The sequence below is a fragment of the Balaenoptera physalus genome (assembly GCF_965194825.1).
Source record: "Balaenoptera physalus genome assembly, chromosome: 21".
Taxonomy (NCBI): Eukaryota; Metazoa; Chordata; class Mammalia; order Artiodactyla; family Balaenopteridae; genus Balaenoptera; species Balaenoptera physalus.
The window spans coordinates 39,020,861-39,031,497 of NC_138902.1; the positions used below are offsets into that span (position 1 = coordinate 39,020,861).

The window sequence follows — 10,637 nt, forward strand, 5'->3', positions numbered from 1 at the left end:
GGTATGAAAGTAGAAATCAGTAACAGGAGGAAAACTGGAAAATTCATGAATACATGAAAATTAAACAATACTCTCCTGAACCACCAATGGATCAAAGAAGAAATTAAAGGGGAAATTATACATATATCTTGAGAGAAAAGAATGGAAACACAATTTACCAAAACTTATTGGATGCAGCAAAAGCAGTTCTAAGAGGGAAGTTCATAGCAGTAAATGCCTGTATTAAGAAACAAGGAAAAACTCGAATAAACAACCTAACTCCATGCTTCAAGAAGAATAAACCAAGACCAAAGTTAGGAGAAGGAAGGAAATAATAAAGACTAAGGCAGAAATAAATGAAATAGAGAACAGGAACACAATAGAAATGATTAACAAAACTAAGAGTTGGCTCTTTGAAAAGATAAACAAAACGGACAAACCTTTAGCTAGGCTAAACAAGGAAAAAAAGAGAGAGGATCCATATCAACAAAATTATAAATGAAAAAGGAAACATTACAACTGAGAACACCAGAATACAAAGGATCACAAGAGGCTACTATGATAACTCTATGCCAAGAAACTAGACAACCTAGAAGAAATGGATAAATTCTTAGACATATACAACCTACCAAGACTGAATCAAGAAGAAACAGAAAATCTTAACAAACCAATTACTAGCAAGGATATTAATTCAGTAATCAAAAACCAGATGGCTTCACTGGTGAATTTTACCAAACATTTAAGGAAGAATTAATACCAATCCTTCTCAAACTCTTCCCCCAAACTGAAGAGGTGAAAACACTCCCAAACTCATTTTATGAGGTCAGCATTATCCTCATACCAAAGCCAGAAAAGGACACTAGAAGAAAAGAAAACTACAGACAAATCTACCTAAAGATACAAAAATCTCAATAAAATACTAGTACTAAATTGAATTCAGCAGCACATTAAAAGAATCATTCACCATGATCACATGGGATTTATCATTGGGATGCAAAGATGGTTAATAACATTCAAATTAATAAATGTGATACATCAAGTTAATAGAATGAAAGATAAAAATCATGCAATCATCTAAACAGATGCAGAAAAAGCATTTGAAAAAATTTAACATTCATTCATGATAAAATCTTGTAACACCTTAGGTATAGATGGAAAGTATTTCAATACTATAAAGGCCATATATGACAAACCCACAGCCAAAATCATACTCAATGGTGAAAGGTTACAAGTTTTCACTCTAAGATCAGGCACAAGACAAGGGTGCCCACTTTCACCACTCCTGTTCAACACTGTACTGGAATTCCTAGCCAGAGAAATCAAGCAAGAAAAAGAAATTAAAAGCTTTTAGAATTGGAAAGCAACAAGTAAAATTGTCTCTATTTTCAGATGACATTTTATATATAGAAAATCCTAAAGAGTCCACCAAAAAACTGTAAAACCTAGTCAACGAATTCAGTAAAGTTGCAGGATACAAAATCAACATGTGAAAATCAGTAGTGTTTCTATACACTAACAAAGAATTATCTGAAAGAAAAAAAAAAAGAAATTCTACTTAAAATAGCATCAAAAATTAAAATAATAAAATACTTTTGGCATAGAAACAGATGCAGAGACCAAAGGAAGAGAATAGAGAGTCCAAAAATAAATCTCCGCATATACAGTCAATTAATGCTTGACGAGGGAGCCAAGAATACTCAGTGGGGAAATGACAGCCTCTCCAGCAAATGGTGTTGGGAAAACTGGATAACCACATGCAGAACACTGAAATTGTGCCCCTACCTTATACCACTCACAAAAAATTAACTTGAAATGAATTAAAGACTTAAACATAAGACCTTATACCATAAAACTCCTAAAAGAAAACAGGGGAAAATCTCCTTGACATTTTCTTGGCAACGATTTTTTGGATATGACACCAAAAGCAAAAACAACAAAAGCAAAAATTAACAAGCAGGACTACATCAAACTAAAAAGCTCTGCACAGCAAAAGAAACAATCTACAAAAATGAAAAGGCAATCTACACAACGGGAGAAAATATTTGTAAATGATATATCAGATAAGGGTTAATATATATAAATATATAAAGAACTCATACAACTCAATAACAAAAACCAAATAACCCAATTAAAAAAAAATGAACAGAGGAACTAAACAGATTTTTCCAAACATACAAATGACCAACAGGTACATGAAAAGAGTCTCAACATCACTAATCATCAGGAAATGCAGATCAAAACCACAATGAAAGATTACTTCACACCTATTACAATGGCTGTCATCAAGAAGACAAGAAATAACAAGTGTTGGAGAGGATGTGGAGAAAAGAGAACTTTTGTGCACTGTTGGTGGGATGTAAAATGGTTCAGCCACTATGGAAAAGCATGGAGGTTCCTCAAAAAGTAAAAATAGAGTTACCCTGTGATCCAGCAATCCCACTTTGGGGCATATATACAAAGGAAATGAAATCAGGATCTTGAAGAATTATCTGCATTCCCGTGATCATTCCAGCATTATTCACAATAGCCAAGATATGACAACAACCCAAGTGTCCATCAGCAGATGAATGGATAAAGAAGATATCGTGTGTGTGTGTGTGTGTGTATGTATCTATATGTATATATACACACAATGAAATATTATTCGGCCATGAGAAAAAAACTGAAATCCTGCCATTTGCAACAGCATGGAAGTACCTGGAGGGCATTATGCTAAGTGAGATGAGTCTGACAGAGAAAGACAAATAGTGTGTGATCTCACTTTGATGTGGAATCTAAAAAGCCAAACTCATCAAAACAGAGGGTAGAATGGTGGCTACCAGGGGCTGGGAGTGGGGGAATTAGGGAGATGCTGTTTCAGGGTACAAACTTACAACCAGTAGATAAGTAAGTTCTGGAGATCTAATGGGCAACATAGTGATTATAGTCAACAACACTATATGATAAACCTCAAAGTCATAGGAAACTACAACTTAATTGTTCTCACTACACAAAAGAAATGATAATTACGTGACCTAACAGAGATGTCAGCTAACACTGTGGTGGCAATCACACCACAATACATAAGTGTATCACATCAACATGTTGTACACCTTAAAGTTACACAATGTTATTACACTATTACACTATGACCCTTTAAAAGATGACTGGCCAAAGATACTGACCTCTGAGAAATTTGAGAGCCCACAGAAAAAGTAAAGGATTAGCCATCTGATCTCCAGTAGTTAGGTTAATTTGTCACCAAATTTAGGGAGTTCAGGGTTTGGAAATATTCCAGCGGAAGCTGTTTTATTTTCTTACTTGTTAAGCTTCACTGACTAAAAGGAACCTCAGTCTCCAGAAGTAAATAAAAGGCCCTGAATCCCGCTATTCCTGATTACTCACTTCTCTACCGGGCATTCAACCATGAGACTCCATTTACTGCTTTCTGTTCTCCTCCTCTCTTTGACTATAATACCAAAAGGTAAGATGGTGAATAACTGTAGAGATAGGTTTCCTAGGAAACCTATTCGGATGCGTAATTATGCTGTGGCCATCTTAACTCAGACCCTAATGCACAGTCTTAGGGACGCAGAAGTCCAACATGATCATCTTCCTTAGAACTGATGAGGCCAAAATTGTGAAGTGGGACAAGGATTTCCATCAACAGAAAATGAGTTCCAAAAGTTCCATGATTAGAAAAGGGGGCTCAAACCGATGTGGAAGTGGAGAAGCTTTGACATGTGACATCAGGCTTGGCATACAAATCGAGTAGCTTTTACAAGGGCCCCCACCTCCAAAAAGGAGAGTGAAAATGGCGGCTACTGGGTCAGATTTGGTTACTGAATGGAAGTGATGTAGTCTATTGGTGAGGGAATATTTGTGAATGGTAGAAATTAGGCATATAATACAGAGCTCAACAAAAAAGAATTATATCAAGTTATTAATAGGGAGCAGAGGAATTTGGAAAAGCATGGATTTGGGACGGCACGTCAATGGCAAAATTTTAAGCATAACGCAAAATAGGAAGGGAGCATTTTAACAACCTGAGTTATATCCTTGGTGCTCATGATGGAGAAGTTGGAATATTAAAGTGTAGACTTAAAGGGAAAAGGGAACATGGCCATTTTCAGGCTGATTCATTCAGATCCTTGTAAAAACTAAGATTGTTTTCTCCACTGTTGATGTCAGGATGTTAACATCCCTCATTGTTCACTGAACATAGATTAAGTCTGGGTAACTCTCCCTCTTCCTTGATTCATCTATAAGATTCTTTCAAATACAATCAAAGATATTCATGTACGTTGAAATGTTTGATCTTTGCCTGATCTATGAATATCTTGGGATCTATCTGATGTACAGCTGCCCCCTCTTGAAGGAGTTCACGTACTTCTCACCTGGCCCTCAATTCTGTCAGAAGAAGACACACTTGTAGTGACAGCTAATGTAAAATTATATGATGTTAATGACTTAAAATTAGAAGGCAATTTAATGGTTAATTCTTTAATTTTACAGATAAGAGAATCCATGTCCACATAAAGAATATGATTTCACTGAGGTCACATAGGTAGTGGCAACACTGCAGCTGGAACCAAGTATTTTTAATCTGGGTCAGTACTGTTTCCAGCGATCTACGGGTGTAGGTATGCCCATAAAGTGGTAACCCTAATTTCTGTCAGGCTTTTTACCTCAAAATCCCCCAATTAGACATTGAAGAACCTAAGGAGATTTTCAAGTTTCCTCTTTGGGAAGCTACAATGTCTTTGAAACATGTTACTTCATTTACCTCTAAATTCTTTTCTTCAGTGTTTGTGGTAGGCATGTTGAATCGGCTTAACATTCTGGCATTATTATTGGGATGACTTACACTAGTCTTTAGATTTTCCTGATCTTTGTTCTTAAAATCATATAATGGTGATAATCAGACTGCTGAAAGCACTTGGTTCAAGATAATTATGTGTGCATGGTTGATGAGTGAATTTTTTTCTTTTTTTTTTTTTGCTCATGCTTGCTTTCCACCACCTAAGCTAAATTTAACTCAGCATAAATGACTGTCTCCATCCAGAGTCATACCCCATGTTACGGGCCTTTTTTTTTTTAAGGTTAAGGAGGGATACTTCTGGAAGTAAAGATCGAGCCAAAAGTCACCATTATAGTGGGAAAGTGATATGGCAGTGGTTCATTCTTAGAGTGGAAAACAATTCAAGAAAAAGGTTGTCCTAGAGCAAAGGCCAGAAATAACTGACAGGAAAACAGGACTCCAAGAAATCTAGGCCTAAGGTTTAGAGAAGTTCCTATGGTAATAACGAGACTGCACACCCATAAATACAATTGTACGTCCAAGAGTGGGGGCCAAATAGTCAAAAACAGGGGAGCCAAGAAGTTTTAGAAGGAATAAGAGACAGAAAATGTGTGTGCGGTCAAAGAACATTTAACAGCATTCAATGGTAAGAAATGTGTACTGAGCATCTGCTACTTTCCATGGGCTGCGTGAGATACCCAAGATACAATGGGAAATGAAAGGAAGACTGTCTTCCCACAGTAGAGAAGACAGACATTAGGCAAATGGTTACAAATGCATCTATAAATTATAAATTTTAATAAGTACAATGAAAAGGAACAGAGTATTCTGAGTGCCTGAAACATGCGGTCATTGTCAATCTGCAACATCCGGGAAAAGTTCATTGAGGCATGCCTCTTGAGCTGAAAACGGGAAGATAAGTGTTCACTGATGAACCCCTTGCAAGGAGACCTCAACACTCCTGGCAGAGGAAGACGCCAGTGCAATGTCCCTGATGCAGAAGAAACCACAGTGTGTTTAAGGAACTGCAAGAAGGCCATGGCAGGAGAGCACTAGTTTCTATCAGAAAATGTGCCAAGCATCTCATGGAATTAGGCCACAGTAAAAGCTGCATGGCACCAAGGCTCAATCTGCAGGGACACTTCAAGAACAGGGAGGGCAAGGCTACTAGACTTTGTGCCGGGAGTGGTGATCACGAGTATCTCCATCACCAGGGGTGGGGCTCGGTTTATGCTCAAAGTAGGATCATCTACGGGTTCTAGGCGGCCTACGAGCCTGATAGGTCTTTCATTTTGTTTCACTACTTCCACTATTCTTTCTTCAGAGTTTCTCTTCCTGGTTCTGCCACAGAAGGAGTTTCAAGTTTAGAGTAGCTTCCTTCTTTTCTAATCTTGAGATAATCACTCTTTGAGGTACACACATAGAATGAAGCCTGAGAAACCACCAGCAACTGTGTGGAAATAGATAAACAGTATCAATAATAATCATGAGAAATTAGGAAATCAAAATTCCTAACCTTTCAATCTGATAATTTCTGTGATCCAAAGGTAAATAAGTCTGATCTATCTAGGTGGATTCTCTAAGTCATAATCATGTTTAGACTTGAAAATATGCACTGTCCGAAATCTCTGTCATCCTTTGGATGAGGCCCCTTCTACAGTGTTCCAAAGGAAGTTCCTACCCTCTAGGCACCATGATTCAGACTCCATTAAAGTAGGATACCAAAGTATAAGACAAAACCAGCAAAGGTGGTGAGGAAAGTGCATCACTGAAGGTATGAAGGACTCACAATTCACAGGCAAAACCCGCCAGGGTCCAGGACAACAGATGTGGGACAGGTAGACAAAGATGCACAACAAACTCTGCTTCAAGACTATAATCTGGAAGGTGAATCTGGAGGACAGGATGCTAAGTGAAGTCAGCCAGTCCAAGAAGAAAAAGACTGCATGACCGCCCTTACCTGAGGCGTCTAAAAATAGTCAAACTCGTAGACACCTGGAGCAGAACAGCGGTTTCCAGGGGCTGGGGGAAGGGAGAAATGGGGAGTTGTCGTCGGATGGGCTTCAAGTTTCACTTCTACAAGATGAAGGAATTCTCGAGATCTGCTGGGCAGACTTGTGCCTCTGGATAGTGGTACCACGTTGTGTACTTAGAAATGTCAGAGTGGAGATCTCATGTTTAGTGTTCTTACCACAGTAAAGAAAAAAGAAAGAAAGGAAAAGTGAAGAGCCGGAGGTCACTGGCGCTGGTAGCAGAGCTGGGCTCCCCGCGAATCTGACAAGAGCCCTTTGGAGGCATCACGCCTTTCAAGTCATGATGACCCCTTCCTCCAGATCAGTCCTCCTTGGTTTCTCCCAAATCACTTATGCCAAGAGGATGGATTAAACAAAGATCCTATAATCTTGCACAGGAGGGAAAAACTCTCAGTGGCCAGGTGTGTTCGGAAGAGAATATATTGCAGCCACACGGAAAGGTCACGATACCTTACTTTGGCGTGTGGAGATGCACCGCGTGGGACGCCTCTATGTTCATACCCAGATGCGTCCTTGAAACATACTCTGCCTCTCACTATGCCTTGCCCGACATTAAAAACCCTTGATTTTAGCTTCGTTAGAAAACCTGAAAGTCACCAAATGTTACACTAAGTGCGTAGGTGAGGTTATCAGGGGAGAGACCAACAGCTGGTAAGAGGACTGCTGCGCTGCTGGGTAGGAGCCTGCACTCTGTGTAGACAGGCGTGGGGTGGGGTCACCCTAGGCCTTGTCCCCAAGAGCGGCGGGTCCCTCGGCTCTGTCCCCGAGAGCGGCGGGAGGGACCCTCGGCCCTGTCCCCGAGAGCGGCGGGAGGGACCCTCGGCCCTGTCCCCGAGAGCGGCGGGACCCTCGGCTCTGTCCCCGAGAGTGGTGAGCCCCTCGGCGCTCTCCCTGAAAGGCAGCCGCTCCAGCCTCCGGAGCCGGCAGAGCAGAGGCGGCACCACAGGACGCTGATCAACTCCCCAGCACGCCGTTCTCTTGCCACACGAGGCCCCGAGCCCACGGATGGCTCGCCTGAGAGTCAGACCCTCCAGCAGGGGGAGAACACAGACTCGCACAGGTTCTGAAAAGTCAGTGACAAGAGGCTGCGCTGGTGTGTCTGGCTGTGGGTATTTTTCTACGGGACGGTGAGATAATAATGAGGGCCTGGTTTAAATACCGCTCCCCCCAAACAAAGATTCAGAGCCCCAAAGGGCTCAAACTCAGTTAAGCAGTAGAAGTTAGGGACCAAAGAAGCCAGCCAGTCAGGGTTAGTGTATTATCGGACAGTAAAGACAAAACGGGACACAGTGAGTTAATAGGATGGCTCAGGAGCCAGCGAATCCCTATTACTGGCCGCGAACAGAAGTGTCCTGTTACGTAACAGCCACCATGACCCACGGGGAAAAGGACCCTTGGCTGTGCTGGAAACGCTGGAGGAAGGACGCTGGGGGGCAAGGGAACAGTGCTGAAGCACACCCTCAGTTATGTGCTTTTCAGCAGCCCAATGAATCGGGAAAACATACGGGTGTGTTTAAGGAAAAGCACCTTTCAGCTCTGAGGGAAATTATCTCCATGTATCTGCATATAAGGGGCATTGAAGAACACAGAAAATCCCGCTCCTGCACAGTCCTGAAATGGGGGAATTAGGTAAGGTGAAATCTGAAGGCTGGCTAGACTTTCCACAAGAGGAGATGAAGATGAGGACAGGTGCCATACGGTAAGGATGCTGTAAATGTGGACGCGGAGCTTAGCACGGGCGAGGGGGCAGAGGGTGGATACTTCCGCTGAAGTAGTCTGTCTCAGTGCAGGCGTTACTGGCATTTGGGGCAGGACAGTTCACTAGGTGGGAAATCTACCAACCCTGAGCCTTACCCACCAACGCCAAGGACATCTCCCCAGTCATGGTGACAACAAAGCACCCCACATGGTTCAACATGTACTGCCCTTGATAAGGACAACTCTCTAAAAGCTTCTAGAAACCAGCCTGCCCTCTCTAAGATGTGTATAGTCCCACACTCTTAGCACCCCTCCTCCAAAAAGCCACTTCTTTTGCCTAAGTGATTTTTTCATATAGGTAATATCATTTATTCTATCTCAAAGCCATTCTTCTGTAAATTTATTGCTTTACGTACATTACCAATAATTTGATGGTGAATTAATGAGGTTGTTGCATCTCTTTCTGTGCAGCAAGGACTGGCCTTATTCCAGGACAAAAACAATGTATTCTTCTGCAAGGAGTGTGCAAAGACGGAGGGTGCACCAGCACGGATGACACCATTGGTGTGTGTAATGATGAAAAAAAATGCTGTAGAAGGTGGTGGGTACTTTTTCCCTATCCAACGCCAGTTCCCAAATCAAAATCTCCTTGATGACAGCACACTGTAAGCCCTTCGAACTCGAGAACACACGGGTGAACTTCACAGACTCCTGTTTGACTCAGAACTCCAGAACCCGAGGCTAAATTATACAGACGCCTCTTAAACTTGCTTTCCTCCCTTGACTGGAAATAAATGTCCTAATTCTACATGTACCCATCCCTGGGGAACTTCTTCTTGATGCACATGCAAACCTCTTAAGAACTACAAGACTAAACTAAATAACAGAGGCACCTCATACCCTAAAGATGTTTAAACAGAATATGACTTTCTTAAAAAAGAAAAAGATAAAATTTTAAAATGTGAAAAAAAAATAAGGGTATGAAATAGCAGTAGGTAGTGTTTGATTATCTAAAGGGGGATATCAACCTTTTTCCTCATCTGATTCTGAACAAAAATTATTTTTGTTATTAAGAGAGACCTACTTGGGTGGCGTGAGTCAAGGTCTGCGCATCACATGGTCCTGCTACGTGACCTGAGCAGTAGGGCTCCCTGCCAACCCAGCCCTGCCAACACTAGCTGAGGCCGGTCCCCCCCACCCACTTCCCCCGGCCCTGGGGGAATGAAGTGCAAGAACTGCTCCCTGCAAGAGGCTCACAGGAGACAACAGCGTGCTGAGGACTCAGCGTGCCCTGCTGGTTCTTTCCAAATTCGCCACGAGATAATTCCACTTTCTGGCTGGAATCATTTCCACCAGAATAATTGTTGTGGATCATCTGTACTTTATGGCTAAGAAAATGAAAGGGCAAGAAAGAGGGCAAGAACATTACAGGACGTGAGTTTCACAAGGATGGAAAAAAATCTTTTGAATGAGGCCAAATGACTCCACAAAGTTCGAGGCTTTTTGTTTCCTCAACCGTAAAGCTGGTCTCCTGTGTTCCATCAGAAGAAGGTGGGTTATCTCACCTTCTAATAGTCTTAGGATTTATGTTTCTATTTTTTATGTGGCTATCAGGTGTCCACAAGATCATATGTTTCTTGAGTACAAAATCCGCCTTTATTCACATCTGCGTGTTCCGTGCATCACACGGTCTCACAGAACACACAGCGTTGACGTGTGCAGTTCTTGATGAAACTGTAGTTGCTTTGCTTACCAGCCATGTGACTTTGAACTATTTATTTACCTTCATTTTCCTTAAAATTCTTCTCCAATAAATGAGTGAAATAAGTCTAACTACTGGGCTTGTTGTAAGGATTAAATGAGATCATGTACACAAAGCGCTTGGTATACACATGGCGAAACCCAGAAAAGCTTGCCGCTAATATTATTACTGTTCTCTTGTTGCTAAAATACCTTAAGGAAATAACTCATTGTACTTAGATAGGCTTGTTATTATATGATGCATAGATTACCAGTTTAAAATAAATAAAATGGAACTAAATAGATTTCATATTGAAAGAATATATGGATAAACAACTATTTCTTGGTATTTCAGAAGAAACCACAGCAAATTGTTAAAATTTTATAGTTTCTATTATAAATGCCAT

The 10,637-nt window shown here is 41.1% G+C and overlaps 1 protein-coding gene across 1 annotated transcript; it reads left to right on the top strand.

The window, feature by feature from the left end:
- Window positions 1–275: 275 nt before the first annotated feature.
- On the top strand, window positions 276–10,229 carry LOC309651581 (uncharacterized protein). Its single transcript, XM_082444422.1, has 3 exons — window positions 276–3,562; window positions 7,531–7,662; window positions 8,938–10,229. Exons 1-3 carry the CDS (start codon window positions 3,385–3,387, stop codon window positions 9,141–9,143), a joined length of 516 nt encoding a protein of 171 aa, XP_082300548.1. The 5' UTR covers window positions 276–3,384; the 3' UTR covers window positions 9,144–10,229.
- The last annotated feature ends 408 nt before the right edge of the window (window positions 10,230–10,637 follow it).